This window comes from Schistocerca nitens, chromosome 6, assembly GCF_023898315.1.
Source record: "Schistocerca nitens isolate TAMUIC-IGC-003100 chromosome 6, iqSchNite1.1, whole genome shotgun sequence".
Taxonomy (NCBI): Eukaryota; Metazoa; Arthropoda; class Insecta; order Orthoptera; family Acrididae; genus Schistocerca; species Schistocerca nitens.
Genome location: NC_064619.1, coordinates 367,957,258 through 367,974,539, shown reverse-complemented (window position 1 = coordinate 367,974,539; position 17,282 = coordinate 367,957,258). Strand labels below are relative to the sequence as shown.

Genomic DNA, 17,282 nt, shown 5'->3' with positions numbered 1-17,282 from the left:
TAGATGAATTCTTGAATAGGAATAAATAAATATATAGGTATAATATATGCATTTTGTGCCATTTAAGGGAATGGTGTAGGCAAAAAAATTAAGCTTTTTTTTTAAAAAAAAAGTACCTTGGTTCATGTGTGCATTTCCTATGCACTTGCGTTTCACGTCATAATGGTTTCCTTGAGACTGATCAATGGAACAGATAACTGACTAACCCAGCCGGCCACGGTGGCCGTGCGGTGGCTCTTCAGTCCGGAACCGCGTGACTGCTACGGTCGCAGGTTCGATCCTGCCTCGGGCATGGATGTGTGTGATGTCCTTAGGTTAGTTAGGTTTAAGTAGTTCTAAGTTCTAGGGGACTGATGACCTCAGATGTTGAGTCCCATAGTGCTCAGAGCCATTTGAACCATTTGAACTGACTAACTAACTAGAAACAGTCGCACTGGTGTACATGACAATTCGGGGGGGAGGGAACGTGAGAAAGGTCATGATAAGGTCACTGTGCCACAGCCACTGCTCTCCTCATGCAACGCTACCGTTGCATGATGGCGAGCCGACAGTTCAAACTCATTTTGTGTTCAAAGAATACACTGCTTTCCTAATGAGCTATCTGTGAACTAACTGCGAATGCATGACTATGAGTCACCAATGACTTTGACGCCCGTAGCACTGATGAAATGCATATTCATATTTTTGGAAAGTATTGTTTTATATATATAACACAAAAACGGAGGTATTTTACATGTTCTACTGGTAAGTTTAGCGACAAATCGCGAACGGTCGTAAGATTGAATCTGTCAGACCAGATTTTTATCTTTGATTTTTTTTTTCTTTTAGCCCAGCAATCAGCTCTCAATGATTTAGAGATTCGCCAGGAACGAAACAAATTTCGGATACCATGTTAAACTATAGGTTCATAGATCGTCTTCTCCCAGGTTAGAAAGATGGCTACAGAAACGCAAGCTGCCGAAGTTACGTCCAATTGAAAGACTTGCACCAGGACACGAGCAACATGAAATTATTATTACTAGATTCTGTAGATATGTACAGCGTGTTGTATTGATGAATGAGGACAGTGTACTGAACATCATTACATCGGTATTTACTCAATTGAAGATAATAATTATAGCTGTCATGAAGTAGTATGTTTTTAGGTTGGTTAATCTTCAAGTATGGGTGGCACAAGCAAGTCATTAACGTCTATCTTGACTGTGGAGCAGGTCAGGTACTGAAGCGCATATAAATAGACATAAAACGGTTACTCTACACTGACAGGCGTAGTCCACTTCATGGTGCAGTTACAACTCTGCAAAAAACATCAAGTAGTGAATTTTGTGATGTGTTTGCGAAAGAACGTCAGACGGCGAAGAAAAACAGCTTGCACACTGAAGTAAGCACGTATTAAGGCACCAGATATCACAATATCTGTACCTACACCGCTAACACACAATATATGCAGGCTGTTTGAGAAGTGATGGTCAATAATTCACACTCGGAAAGTATAAGCCAAAAGTAGAAAAAAAGCTCCAGTAAAGATGGGTCCACAACTCAACCATTGCCGAGGTATCGCATTAATTCAAGTTTGGAACTAACTGTAAACGCCACTGGATACCGCGGTATTTACTTTGGTATCTCGAGGTTTGCGATCGACTATCTGTTTGTTTACGCATGCGCAACTACTTACCTTTCCCCCACCGTGAACTATGCCGTACCAGCCTCACAATCAGTTACAAACGTGAATGCACCATGGACAGAGGTTACACCAATGAAGAGTACACTGACATGCTCTTCGTGTATGACAACACAAATTGCAGCGCCCTTGAGGCTGCACGATTGTATGAAGAAGCTTTTCCTCTCCGCAGGCAGCCCGACAGGCATACATTTGGCCGGTTACATCAGCGCCTAAGAGAAACGCAGAGTTTCGTATACCATGTACGAGAAGGTCGACCCAGATCTATAAGACTCGATGTTGAGGAAAGGGTGTTACGCATTGTACACGAACGTCCGAGTACTTCAACAAGGACGATTGCTACCGAAGAGCGTGTCCTGAGTCATAGCAGTGTGTTGTGGCTGATTTTACACCGGCAAGTGCTCTATCCGTATCGTCTCCAGCGAGTGCCAGCCCTCAACAATGCAGACTTCCCTCCTAGAGAGAGTTTCTGCCAACGAGTGCGACGACAGTCTACCCTGAATCCCCTGTTTGTAAGCAGGCTGGATTTACCCCGTCACGGTATTTTTAGGTACCGTAACTGTCACATTTGGGCCGATGTCAATCCTAATGCGGCACACATATCAAGACATCAGCAGGGTTATTCGTTGAACGTCTGGGTAGGACTGCTCGGAGACCGCATAATTGGACCACACTTCCTGCCACAGAGACTAACCGGACAGAAGTACATGCGGTTTCAGCAGAGTGTACTTCCAGATTTACATGATGATATCCCACTAAACCAACGCCTGAACATATGGTTCATACATGAAGGTGCTGCAGAACATTTCCATTTACGAGTGCGCCGGCTTCTACCTCGGACATATGGTCAACATTGGAAAGGTGGAGGAGAGCCTGTGCCATGGCCTCCAAGGTTCCCGGATTTAAATCCCACGGGTTTCTGTTGTGGGGTGATGTCAAAGCCTGGTCTACGCTACCGAGGTCAGCTCTCTTGAGGAATTTCGCTTGCGGAGTGAAGTAGCCTTCAGCATTTACAGAATTCCCCAGGACTGCCTAAGAGGATTTGCAACTCACTTCCGAAACGAGTTCAGTGTTGCATGGACAACATTTTGAACACCTGTTTTAACGTTTAGAGAAGCCACGTGTTCATAGTTACTGATGAACCGCAACAGAAAATGTGTTGTATCTCGACAACGGTTGATTTGTGAACCCATGTTTATTGCAGATGTTTAGCTACTTTGGCCTGTACTTTCTATGTGTGAATTATTGACCATCACTTCAGAAACACTCTTTATACAGCGTGTTAAGAGTATACGTGCAGGTACTGTGATCATTGGTTCCTTAATATGTACCCATGGACTGTGGAAAAACAGGAACAGAAGTGAATCGAAGCATCGAAATTCGAATTTTGAAAATTAGATGGACTGATAAGGTAAGGAATCGAGAGTTTTTCCATAGAACCGGCGAGGAAAAAGAATATATGGAAAACACTTACAAGAAGAAGGGTCGGGATGATGGGACAACTGTTAGGACATCTGAGAATAATTTCTATGGTACTAGAGGGAGCTGTAGAGGATAAAAATTGTAGAGGAAGACAGATATTTGAACACATCCAACAAATAATTGAGGACATAGCTTGCAATTGCTACTCTGAGATAAAAAGATTGGCACAGGTGAGGAATACATTATGGGCTGTATCAAACCAGTCAGAAAACTGATGACAAAAAAATAGAAGAAAATGTACCCACTTTAGTGGGTTAGTTGTTTTTCCTCTGCATGTATCTTCCCACAAACATGTCACCTGATGTTCTGTATTGACGTAACTGCAGCACTAAATGGACTACACTTGTCAGTACAGACTAACTGTTTCGCATCCGTTATGTCCATATTTCAACACCTGACCTGCTACTCAGGGGAAAATAACCAATATGGCTTGCTCTTGCCGGATGTACTTGGAAGTACTAACTAGCCTAAAAACATACTGCTCCTAGTAGGTATAAATATTAATCTGCAAATGAAGTAAATACTGATGTAATGTTGTTCAGTAAACTGTCTTAAGCCACCAATAAAAATATCAGCACTTTGTATAGAAATTCTCCTTGTCTACATGCTACAAATTAAAGTTCCCCATCGCCTTTTTCTGTCTACATATGAAGACTTCTCTCAGCAACTATTTTAGGGATTTTGATAACTTTTTCAATAATAGGTACGCTGGTTAATGAGGACGCTCCGTGTATATAAGAGGGCAGTCTGAAAAGTTCTCAGCCTGATAGTGAATGATGCTACCAAGAAGTTTTATTTTTCGACATAATCTCCTCTAGATTAGATGGGTAGATCACGTAACTAATACTGAACAGAATTGGGGAGAAAAGAAATTTGTGGCACTATCTGACTAGAAGAAGGGATCGGTTGGTAGGACACATTCTGAGGCATCAAGGGATCACCAATTTTGGTGTGGGAGGTAAAAATCGTAGAAGAAGACCAAGAGATGAACTCAGTAAGCAGATTCAGGAGGATGTAGGTTGCAGTAGTTTGTCGGAATGAGAAGGCTTTCACAGGATAGAGTGGCATGGAGAGTAGCATCAAACCAGTCTTCAGGCGGGAGGCCATAACAACAACAATCTCCTCTAACATCAACAGGTTTTACCCAGCAGTGTTCCAATGCCATTATCACCTCTCTGTACTTTTCCTCCAGAAGTTCCGCAAAGTACCCATCTACAGGAATAGCTTTTCTCGTCTGGACGAAAAGCGGTTATCAGCGAGGAATTTCTTCAGTTTGGAGAACAGCTGGATGTCTGATGGAGCCAAATCTGGGGGATATGGTTGATGATCCAGCACTTCAGAGTGTTCGACAGTGTCTCTAGTATGCCTGTCTGTTCCATCACTTTGCTCTTTTCAGTTCTGAGCGCATGGTGAGCACATAAAGATGCGTAGAAAATAGTGTCGCCTGTCAAGTATGAGGTCCTGGTGAGATATTCGCCTGATGTTATGCAGCCCACATCACAGAACTGTCATACGGTTCCTACTTTGTGACAATTCTCGATCGCAATCTGCAGGGGCAATGAAAATGGGAAGTGTCTGATCACCCGCACTACAGCCCGTAGTTGGCTCCCTCTGTGTTTCATCTCTACTCACCTTAACTACTGGCTATGAAGACAGCATTTTCGCACAGACAAAGAGCTATAGATGAGCGTAGGGAATTGGAGGGAAGCACAGGCGGCTGCCTTCTATGACGAGGGTATTGAAAAGTTGGTACAATGCTATGACAAATGTTTGAGTGGTGTCTACGTAGAGCTGTGGCTGGAAGCCGTAGCTAACTGTTGCAGATAAAATATTTCTGATTTTCAAAGTGGTTTCCATTTCGCGATCGACGGGAACTTACTTTCGAAATAGCCCTAGTATATTCAGTAAAAGTCCACACCCACGAAGATAATAATATTCCTGATAATAATAATAATGTCCATATTGGAAACAGCACTATTATCAGTTTAGAGGCGACCTCTACAGTAAGTTCCAAGTAAAATGGTTTATCGTCCCGACTGCGAATCACCAAAGGTTAATTGCTCGCCTTAAAAGTGGAACATAACCTCACCACTTGCCACGCGGTTTTATGAAGATAACGAGCGTCACACAAACAGTTACTTCCGTGAAATCTAACCGATCCAGGACGGTGTACTGGTCTTGTGAGTTCACTTCCTACTTTTAGCGAAAACACACAATGCACACAAGCGTTTGACTGACGCAGACAGATTGATAACTCGGTGCGAAATGTTTCTTCTTACTGCCTCTCTGGCCGTATTTATATATGGGAGCAGCAGACCGCTGGTGAAACATCTGCTAGCAACTGCTTTAGGCAAATGTAGCAGCCTCTAAATGATCCATTTTTCGGACACGTATTAATTAATACCGCTGTCGTTTAATAGTTTATAATTTTCTAAATTTTTATATGAATGAATCAATATGAATAAATTGCCTTTTATATGAATGAATTGGCTGTAGTTACTAAAAAGATTTAGCTCGACTGCATTCAAACTTTGCCAGTTTGAATGTTAGAATGTAACCGACAGTAACACATGACCTCCGAACTGCCTCTTTAAGATTCCTTGTAGTGATTGTTATTCATACTAAAGTCCTGAAACTTGGTACAGCTGTATTATTTCATCAGTGTAATCGAGTGTTGTAATTAGAACTTTCCACAACAAATACAAGCAATACTTAATCTTTTACGAATAGGGACGTTTTTGTTTCAAATTTAGTTTTTAGTAATTAACTTGAAAACTAATAGAGGTAGCTTATTGGTGTTACATATTTCGTGGATTTATATCAAACTGACGCTTCATATGAATTATCATCTTTCTTTGTGAATTATTTAGGGCCTTCAATTTTTCGTAAAAACGCCAATTACGACCAAAATATTGCAAACAATCAAGCTGACACTTGTAATTTTTGATTGTGACATACATTGGCACATTCTGCACGATTTTTGGCTTTCTAGCTTCATTATTTACAGCCACTTATTTTTTCTTAAAACAATATATTTAGCAGAACGTATTCATCTGATCTTTCTGAGATTTAACAATTTTAACATTAATATACTGAAGCATACCCTAACGAAGCTTGGAAAAGTTATTTTAATTTTTAATTTCATTCTTATATTATGGCACAATACTTTGTATGCTACGCATTGGCGCGCTATGATGATATAGTGTTCGTAGCAGTGAAAGGGGAAATCCCTGTCACACTTGCTCGACTCTGTATCTTTCACTATGACGCGTTGCTCCTTTCCCCACACCATGAGCAAAATCACCGCTACAGCATACAAGTCGTCCAGATGTAGACACTTTGTGCTACACTAGCGAGGCAGGGGAGGTCGCTAGTTCTGTCATAATTACAACGAATATTTTCCTTCAGACTACACTAGAATATATACTATCCATGTTTTACCACCGGAAGATGATGTAACATTGTAACATCCTCCAATGCAAGTGGTTTTTAAGGTTAGAGTAGTGAGGAACGTGTTTGGCTTTCAAATGGCTCTGAGCACTATGGGACTTAACTGCTGAGGTCATCAGTCCCCTACAATTTAGAACTACTTAAACCTAACTAACCTAAGGACATCACACACGTCCATGCCCGAGGCAGGATTCGAACCTGCGATCGTAGCGGTCGCGCGGTTCCAGACTGTAGCGCCTAGAACCGCTCGGCCACCCCGGCCAGCAGGAATGTGTTTCTGCTACTCGCCTGACAGATCTCGTGAAAGTCAAACAATGGATAATCTAGGATGGAATGTAACAAATTATGAAAAGGAAAGTTGCTACTCACCATACAGCGGAGATTTCGAATCGCAGATGGGTACAACAAAAGACTGTCACAAATAAAGCTTTAGACCAGTAAGGCCTTCGTCAAAAATGGCCAGACACACACACACACACACACACACACACACACACACACACACACACAAACGCAACTCATACACACGACTGCAGTCAGGCCGCTGAAACCACACTGCGAGCAGCAGCACTATTGCATGATTGCGGGCGGAAGGCACGAAAGTCAATAAAGAAGCCGTTGTTAAACGTGCCATGAAGAAAAATAATTGGCATATATAAACCTTGAACATTCAATGACTAGAAACTTGTAATTTTCAGTGATGAATCATATTTTATTGTTCAAGTACACAGAACAACGATTGTTAGGCGAAGCACCCATGAGGCAGCGAGAGCTGATCATCTTGAACAGACTGTAAAATAATTTCCCAAAAATATGTAATGAGGTATCTTCACTGCAAATGGCTCTGGAACACTAGTTCCTGTTGACTGCATGAATTCAACCAAATACATGGAAATCCTTAGGAGCAGGATTGTGTCGTTCTACAAACCTTTGCAGATGGTGGAGGAACATTTCAACACGATCTGGCCCTGAGTCACATTTCGTAACCAGTCAAGACGTTCTTTAAAGAAAACAACATTTATGTGCTTCAATGGCCTGGTAATTCACCCGACTCAAATTCCATCGAGAATTTGTGGAGTATTGTGAACAAGTGTCTTGATAAAATGGACTGTACAACTAAAGAATGCTTGTTAGTAAATGTGGTAAAAGTGGCCGCCACGTTCCCCGGATCGTAGTATCTGTGGCGACACGTGATGATAACTGTGTATGTGGTGAAGGTCATAAATCTTGCACATCTCAGGGAGCAGGTTTCGATGCTTGTGCTCGCTTTCAGGTGCATATGTAGGCTGGCGTCCACGAGGAATGGGTGAAACGCACGTCAACAACCTTTAAAAGTGCTGCACAACACGTCGAGTAAATTCTGTTGCCTTATGTGCTATCACCAGCATTTGCCTTGTTCTGTACAAAATGCGACGTAGCCCTAGAATGAAAAAGCTACGCTCAAATGTCTTTCCCACGTAACTAACTATTTGCTGCGTTACATGACCCCCTTTTCATTTGATAATTGATGGTAACTTAACCTTACAGGTTTCCGCTTCTCCCATCTCATACTAGTTGACTTTCGGTTTCTGATTAAACATCTGTTTTTGTTTTAGAGGGGTGGTTCCATTCCTATCGACTTTCTCTTACACTACGTTTTACCGGAAACTGCTATCTACAAAACAAGCAACATGTCACATTTGAAAGCTCGCTGTATTGCAAATGCATTACTCGCCAGAAACGGACCCTCCATAATTTACATCACACGAATTTAATGAGTTTTGGAGCCCTACGCCCCAATTCACGTCCTTGTCACAGGTGGCCGCATCTGTATCTCCACCCCCATCCCCTCCCCGCCCCTGGTGTGACGTCACATAATTTGGAATTTTAAACTTAGAAATTATTAGATTGAAGCTAAAGAGTCAAGGCTTCTTATCGCAGCTGTATAAAATTTGCTATCTTTATGGTTTACATGTAGCGTAGTGTGGTTTGCACATTTTAACAGAACAGTTACCATGTGTTTCTCTCCTTCTTCCGTATTGACTCGCCTGGGAAAGAGTCTGATCGACTGATAGCATACATTTGCTCATGTTTATGGTTTCAAATAAACCGGATTTATTTTCTTCTACTCCAGGTAGATTAATAATATTTCGAATTTCAAGAGCTGCTGCTAAGTCGGAATTACTTTCACAAATTTATAGAATTTTTTGTTTGCTAGAATGACGATTTTTTCGTCATTCGGCTGTGCTGATCTTCCTCTTCAGTATGTTTTTTCCTGTTGAACGTCTTTCCTTATTGCTTCATCTGTTGCTTGCTAACAACAAGCTATTGAGCTCAAATTCTAATACTACAATTTTATTCCTAGAAGTGTTCTGACTGGACGTTGATTTAGGTATTGTCTGAATTAATTAACTGCATATTAATATCCTTAGTTTCTTCTGGTACTTCCTGTTGAGTTTCTTCCTGTAATTAAAAGTAAATATGTGAAACGTTGAATATGGGCATTTCTCACAATATGTATATTAAATTACCTTGAAGAATCCAGCTACAAGGTAGTGAGAACTGTGTTGAAATCGAGAATACCTCGAACAGACAGACAGAATGATGAGGTTGCTAACTTTGCTTTGTAAGTAGTGAACAACAAGTTAACTGACTGGGTTGTTCCGTTTTTCAATTTGTTACGGAACACTTAATATATTTTTAGCGGTGGAGAAAGTTATCTATCAAAATAATATAAAACTTGAACATACTTTTACGCCCACGGGCTCTAGTTGTTCTTGTGGTTTTGACAAGGAAGGAATTTTTGAAAAAAAATCTGTAGCTGTAATTTCCTTTCTCGTCAGTTTTATTTACAATTATATCATTTTCGAATCTACTTCACCTTCAGCGTTGTTACTACTTTTCAAATTTCGCCATAAAGAGTTAACTTCACCTTGTATATTTTCTTTATTTTCGTCAGCATAAGCTAGTTGTTCTTGTGGTTTTGACAAGGAAGGAATTTTTGAAAAAAATATAGTTTGTGGTGAAAATGGCTAAATTTTTTTCCCTCATTTTTAATTTCTTAGATAAATTGAAAATCACAAAATTGTACAACTAAGAAAAACACGTCCATCATTCAGTGGTAGTGAAGCGTCGACTGAACGACATGAACAATGAAACATAGACGGAAAAGGGGCAGCAGCGGTATTTGTCAAAGCCTCAAAGGCGGTATTGGCCTCTAGGCTTATCTCAAAGGTGGCCGACATGCGACACCGTAGGTACAGCGAGCGTTTACTCGCACGACCGCCACGTGCCAAAAAGTGATACAAACAATTCCAACACTAGAACCGCGGCTGCGTCACACGTGATCTCTTCCGTAATTCTTTCGTCGTTCATTATTTTGTGTTATTGTCGCGTCTGCTGAATTTCTATGAGTTTGTTTCAAATATGTTACTTAACGATCACACCTAATTTTACGTTTTACGGGGAAACCGTAAAAGAGAAAAATCCATTCACCTAGAGCCACGGGCAGGTCAGTTCTGATCCCACTGCTGCAGCCATTATAATAACTTCGTATCATGTCGCTTCATGGTTTTTTCTTTTTCATTCTGTTTGGTCAACACTCTCAAAACTCATTTTATGTCATTTTCTGATGACGCTGCAGTTCTCCAGTCGTAGAGGCGAAGGAAATCGGATTGAAACACGTCTGGGAGTGTACACACGTGCCGCACATTCAGTGCTTTGGTGCATGAATTACAGAGTTATTAGTGGATTCTAGCTGTACAAATAATGCTTGCGGCAAACGCATTTATTATGGCCAAACGTCCAAGAACAGAAGAGGGCATTGTAAATGCCATAAATGAGATTTTGGCTCGTGAATATGAAGGTGAGCCTCTGGAGTTTTCATCTGAGGAAGAGTTAACATGACATGTAGTTTCACATTTCTCGTCAGAAGATGACTTTGAACCATATGATGAAGAAGGTAGCATTTTTATTTGTTTGCCATGCATTTTTTTGCCCGTGTGCTGCATAGACACAGTTTTGAATTACAACAATTTTGTCTATACATTGGTGCAGTCTTACTTGAATAAGAGAAGAGATGTCACACGTGCCAATTTTTCTACCTCCTTACCTGTCTCTGAAATCCTGAAAGCAAATGCTATAAGTACTAAGGATATGGGCACTGTGAATCGATCTCCAAGTGAAAGAGCTGGGTGTTGTGTACTGTCCTTAGGTTAGTTAGGTTTAAGTAGTTCTAAGTTCTAGGGGACTTATGACCACAGCAGTTGAGTCCCATAGTGCTCAGAGCCATTTGAACCAACCAAGTGAAAGACCAGCCTCAGTCAAGAAAGCAAAAGAAGCGTTGTGTAGCACAGTGTTGTTGTAGAACAACGATACGACATTGACTGTTTATCATGGAAAGAGCAGCAAGAATGACCCGATTCTCAGCATTATGCATCCTTATGTGAAAATTGGTACTGGGCGTAAAAAGAAGCCAGATCCACTTACATTTTATAACTGCTGTAAATATGGAGTGGCTCGCAAATACTCAATCAAAGGTTCACCACCCAGAGTTTGCCTTTTTCTTACATTTTACAACTCGCTGGATTTGGCTGGGATAAATGCCTGGGTATTGTACAATGCTCTAATCGAGGGAAAGTTGAAACGCAAGGACTTCATACTGCAGCTGAGAGAGAAGCTTGATGAGAAGTACATAGCAGCCAGGAAGACCAGTAGCCGCACAACTCCCCAAGATATTCCTGAGAGACAAGAAAAGTGAACACGTCGCCTTGTGAAGTCTGACTGCATTGGAAACAAATAATTTGTTAAGTGCCATACGTGTAAGAAAACTGTCCGCAATAAATGCACGTTATTTGTGCTCGTTATGTGATGTTACGTGTAAGTTTTCTAAACAATAATTGATAATTTCTGAAAAATTACTTTATTTTTGTTGATTTTATAATAAAATATCCAACAATTCAAAGAACAGGTACATTAGTAGCCACAATAGCCCAATGCTACAGGATACTAAAAGGGCAAGATATCTGGGTCATAAGTGACACACCATCTGTTCTAGGTATGACCAAATATCAGCGGTTTTACTGTAAAACCCTATTTAATAAAGTTGATAGAGTCAGTAACATTTTAAAGTTACAGTAACACTATCGGTGTAGTCAAATGAATTTTGTCCTGTATACTCCGATAACAGATCAACGTATTCCATTGCCTCGATCTGCATGATAACGAGTTCCTCAATCGCATCGCCTTCGTTCTCTTCGTCCACCTAATACACTTTGTTCACTACATACATCAGTTATCTGCTGAAATCCAAGTTCACAAACATCCTATCCACTAGCAATCACAACTGAAAATTTGTTTCACAAGATCGTAATAATATTATGAAAAGGAAAGTTGCTACGCATCACATAGCGGAGATGCTGACTAGCAGATAGGTACTACAAAAAAACGTCACAAAAAAAGCTTTCGGCCAGTAAGGCCTTAGTCAAAAACTATTTTGTCGCATTTCTTAAGTGAAAAGCCCCTTTCAGCACGAACACAAAGTTTCCCTGTCTAGAACACAGAAATAACACGTGCCGTTGCTACACATACAAGTACTCACCTGAACTCCTCGAGGGCTGGCTGTGTTTTGCAGTGGAGTGACCAGCTGTTGTGGGCGCAGGTACCGGCCGGAGAAGCACGGCGGCGGTCGCTACGTGGACGACCCCCGGCGCTGGGAGCTGCGCGAGTCCGTACCCGGAGAGCCCGGCACCGACTACCCCGTCTACAGCACCATCCCGAGCACCGCCTTCTCCTGCCAGGGGCGCTCCGAAGGTGAGTCACGTCCCCTCCTCTGCATGCGGCTGTCACAGGTTCAACTCGGAGAGCGACGGAGATTAGAACCCGTTCTTTGACGAAACTCGGTGTATCGGAGATTTATCTCCGCGGGCGAAGCACCTGTCTCCTGAGGTACTCAGTCGCACGTCTCGATTTCCAACACACAGGTCACTCCGCCAGCAGCATCTCCCTTACTTCGTGAATTCCAAGTAGACTTCCAACTTTCATCACCGGAGTAGCACCCCTATGGTTCTACTGCTACATCTACATTCCGCAAATCGTCTTGTGGTGTGTGGCTTTCGATACATCGGATATTGTTTGCTAGTTTTCCTGTTCTATTCACGAGTGATGCCCGCGAACAACTACTGTCGATGAGCCTCAAATTTTCCGTCTATGTCATTTCTCGAGATATATGAAAGATCAAGTTACTCGACTCTTTTGGAATTTAAATAGTAAAATATAAGATAATGCTTACAACAACGCACTCGATGGCATATGACTACCTCACTAGTCACGAAAATTTTACCACATCACTTCGTTTAAATATTTATGGGTAGCACTAAGAAGCGATATGAAGTATGATGATCACGAAAAATCAGTGTTACGGAAGGCAAATGGAAGACTTAGATTTTTTTGGAAGGGTTCTAAGAAAATGCAATCCGTTTGTAAAGGAAATCACATACTCTCATTTCTTACTGTTGGGGAACACTCTAGAATGCATCACATGTATGTTTCATAAGCAATCTTCTTTACTGACTGGATTTTCCCTGTGTACTACCAATGAACTCAAATCTGCCACATGCTGTACCTACGTTTGAACTTACGTGCTCATTCCACATCATAGTCCTACAAACTGGTACACCCAGGTATTTTGATGAGTTGAAATTGTGATTCATTGTTATTGTAGTCATAGCATACAATAATTTCGATACTCGGAAGGAAAAATAAAGTCAAATCGGCGACTGTACTTGAGTAGAACAGGGATGCACCCTACTAAAGAGGACAATATTTACACCAAAATAGGCTAGCGTTGATACAGCGAAAGCAGTGACGGAACACACTCCTACAAGAATGGAATTATTACACTGTTGAGGAAAATTCGACCACACAGATGTTGAGATTGTCGAATACTTCGTTTCACATCTCACTTTTGCCTGTTGCTGACTTAGATCAATATACAGAAGATTAGAAACAAAAACAAAAAATCAGTATGGTTTAATGAAACTAAACCTACCTGCCAAACCACCTGATCTTGCATCTGCTCTCAGGTGGATTCTGAATTTTTGCGGACCTGCAGGTGGTATTCAACAGTGTACGATGATAAACGGAATGATCTAAACATAAAGGTGATTTTGATAAAGTGAGGAAATAGAGGAATAATGTACAGATATCAAGTGGGAGGAATGAAAGTACAAAATGCGACGGAAAACTGTTGTTAACAATGGTGTAGCGCACGACGGCTGTTTGCGCCACTGTTGATTTACTCGCGTGTGTATGAAACAAAGGAGGAGGTAAATAAATGTAAATGTCGTGTGGCTAGGGCCTCCCGTCGGGTAGACCGTTCGCCTGGTGCTACACTTTCGAGCTGACGCCACTGCAGCGACTTGCGTGTCGATGGGGATGAAATGATGATGATAAGGACAGTGCAACACCCAGTCCCTGAGCGGAGAAAATCTCCGACCCAGCCGGGAATCAAACCCGGGCCGTTAGGTAATGACATCCAGTCGCGCCGACCACTCAGCTACCAGGGGCGGACAAGAAGGAGGAGAAAGTAAATAAGTACAAGGGAAAACATATGTGTTCTAAGATGGACTGACAGTAGACTCTTAGACTGCGTTCACAGTGGCAAGGACGCCGCAACCAGAGGTCGCCCGATAACATCGGCCAACGGCTCGGTCACGGTGATTCCGATCACATTCGTCAGAGTCTGGCGGAGTCAAGGAGATACGTTAGGTTAGTATCTATACTATGTATTCTATGTGGGTTAGATTTCAACCTCAAAGGGTGGAATGAATAAGCTTCTGTGCTTGGAGACAAGTGCTGCACTGCGGCCATTGACACTAAAAAGATGCCGAAAGCGTATAAATGAGCCATATCTGTCTCGAAAAGAACGTGGTGAGTACTGCACACTGTGTAAGCAGTTATTGGAATTACCAAAAAAGTGTTACAGATATATGAGATGAAAGGGAGAACACCATGTCACGAAAGTTTAAAACACTTTAACTTGGTGACACCACTTTCCTTCTTCCCCGACCTAATAGCGTCAGAAGAGGCTGCCATCTTTGAAGCTAAAATGCCGTACTTGATGTTTTTCATATTTATACGTCTGTATTACGTAAATACGTAGTTTCATTGATACATCACATTATCTGTCAAAACGCGTTGTTCCGAGTATGTTTTATTATGTTACAGTGGTAGGATGTGTAAGGGTTTTGGCAATGATGTTACAAGCACATGATAGTTAAGTTACGTGGTGACAGTAGGTGATGTTTCTGTTATTTGATGCATGGATAAAATTTGTATGCCAGTAAGCAAGTTTATTTAATTAATGAAAGGTAGATTTGTGGTTTCACAGCAGCTCACTTTATTCTAAAAATGGTCAAAAGTAAAGCAGTATTCAGATAATCAGGTTCTAGAACTGGAAACTTCAATGGTCTTTAAACATTTGTATAGCAGAATTGAGAAAGGAAGTAACAAGATTTCTGGTGGCAGTATTATTCCAGATCAAGTGCAGCTTTTAATAAAGGAAATAAACTATACTACAGTATCTTTAATGCATTTGCACAAAGCATACCTCTAAAATACGTTATAGAATAAATTCAATAGTATTTGAGGTGCAAAAGTGAAGGTATTAGTTTTTAAATTAGTCTTTAGGAATGACCACGCTATGTTTAGGAATGACCACACAACTGACATAAAAACGACAGTAAGCGTAATAATAATTTGTAGACATTTAATGTCCACTTACCACAGCCCAAACAAGGCCCACTGCAATAAATTTAAGCGTAAGATCCTTCTCACTTTAACAAATTATTTTTTGAGGTTATAATTACACTAAAATCTTGGCTTCCAATAAACCTGCTATATCAGTCCAGATATATCCCGATTATATTTTATCCTCTGAATGCCACAACTCGCCCTTTCTTGGAGTAAACTTAGTTTCTCACAGGCCGTATTTCGTATGTGAGAATATCGGTCGACGTGACTGAAGGAAACAAAATGATTTGAATTTCACCGATTGTCATCCGAAGTCTATACGTTCGAACGATGAGATCGGCTGTAGTGTGACCGCGCTTATAATGGCGTATTGATCTGAAAAGATATGGCGTCTTCGGCCGATGTCCATCGTCGGCAGAATCCACCGACACAGGTGCCACTGCGACCGCAGCCTTAGCCGTAAGTAACGATGCTCTTTAGTACCTGTTAAGTGAAACGGGCAGCATACGTAGCACAAAATATAACTTAACGATAAATAAGGCAAGGCTACAGTAAAGAACAGTAGTACAAACAGCAAAATTCTTAAAATCGAAGTGAGGGGAGATCCAGCAGTAGAAGTGTTTGTGTTGCGTGACAAGACTGCACACTAAAGAAGATCTACAGTATTTCTGGAAGGTTGTATAGGGATTTAGAGCCCAGTGTAACCACTGCACCACATCGTACTGTACGACTGATGACATACGACTCATCCTAAAAACAGATTCTGGCGTGATGTTAACGGATACATAAAATTACAATCACACAGTACGTGATTGTTGAGCTTATAAGGAGATGTGTGTGTGTATGTGTGTGTGTATGTGTGTGTGTGAGTGTGTGAATTCCTAAGGGACCAAACTTTTGAGGTCAGCGGTCCCTAAACTTACACAACTATGCTAAGAGCAACACACACACATCCATGCCCGATGGAGAACTCGAACCTCCGGCGGGAGGCGTCGCGCAGTCCGTAACATAGCGCCTCAAACCGTGCGGCCACTCCGCACGGCCATAATGAGATTTCTGCCACTTCTTTCCTATCTAACTGTCTCTATCTGTAGTATAAGTCTTCTGGTCCACACTGTATACCAATTAGGTTCCTTTAGGAGTATGCTGACGCATTAGCTCCATTCTTAACAAACATATACAACCGTTCGTTCGACGAAAGATCCGTACCCAAAGACTGGAAGGTTGCACAGGTCACGCCAATATTCAAGAAAGGTAGTAGGAGTAATCCACTAAATTACAGGCCCATATCATTGTCGATATGCAGCAGGATTTTGGAAACATGTTCAAACGTGTGTAAAATCTTATGGGACTTAACTGCGAAGGTCATCAGTCCCTAAGCTTACACACTACTTAACCTATATTATCCGAAGGACAAACAAACACACCCATGCCCGAGGGAGGACTCGAACCTCCGCCGGGACCAGACGCACAGTCCATGACTGCAGCGCCTAGACCGCTCGGCTGATCCCGCGGTGCGGATTTTGGAATATATATTGTGTTCGAACATTATGAATTACCTCGAAGAAAACCGTCTATTGACACACAGTGAATATCGGTGTAGAAAACATCGTTCCTGTGAAACACAACCAGCTCTTTATTCACATGAAATGTTGAGTGCTATTGGCAAGTGATTCCAGATCGATTCCGTATTTCTGGATTTCCGGAACGCTTTTGACACTGTACCACACAAGCGGCTCGTAGTGAAATTGCGTGCTTATGGAATATCGCCGGCCGAAGTGGCCGCGCGGTTCTAGCGCTGCAGTCTGGAACCGCGGGACCGCTACGGTCGCAGGTTCGAATCCTGCCTCGGGCATGGATGTGTGTGATGTCCTTAGGTTAGTTAGGTTTAACTAGTTCTAAGTTCTAGGGGACTAATGACCTCAGCAGTTGAGTCCCA

The 17,282-nt window shown here is 41.7% G+C and overlaps 1 protein-coding gene across 1 annotated transcript in view; it reads left to right on the top strand.

Moving 5' to 3' along the window:
• LOC126263365 (uncharacterized) overlaps positions 1 to 17,282 on the top strand; it is a 269,682-nt gene that overhangs the window by 195,685 nt on the left and 56,715 nt on the right. The window contains exon 3 of the mRNA XM_049960457.1: positions 12,252 to 12,403. Coding sequence (XP_049816414.1) covers positions 12,252 to 12,403 — 152 coding nt within the window. The remainder of the gene's footprint in view (positions 1 to 12,251; positions 12,404 to 17,282) is intronic.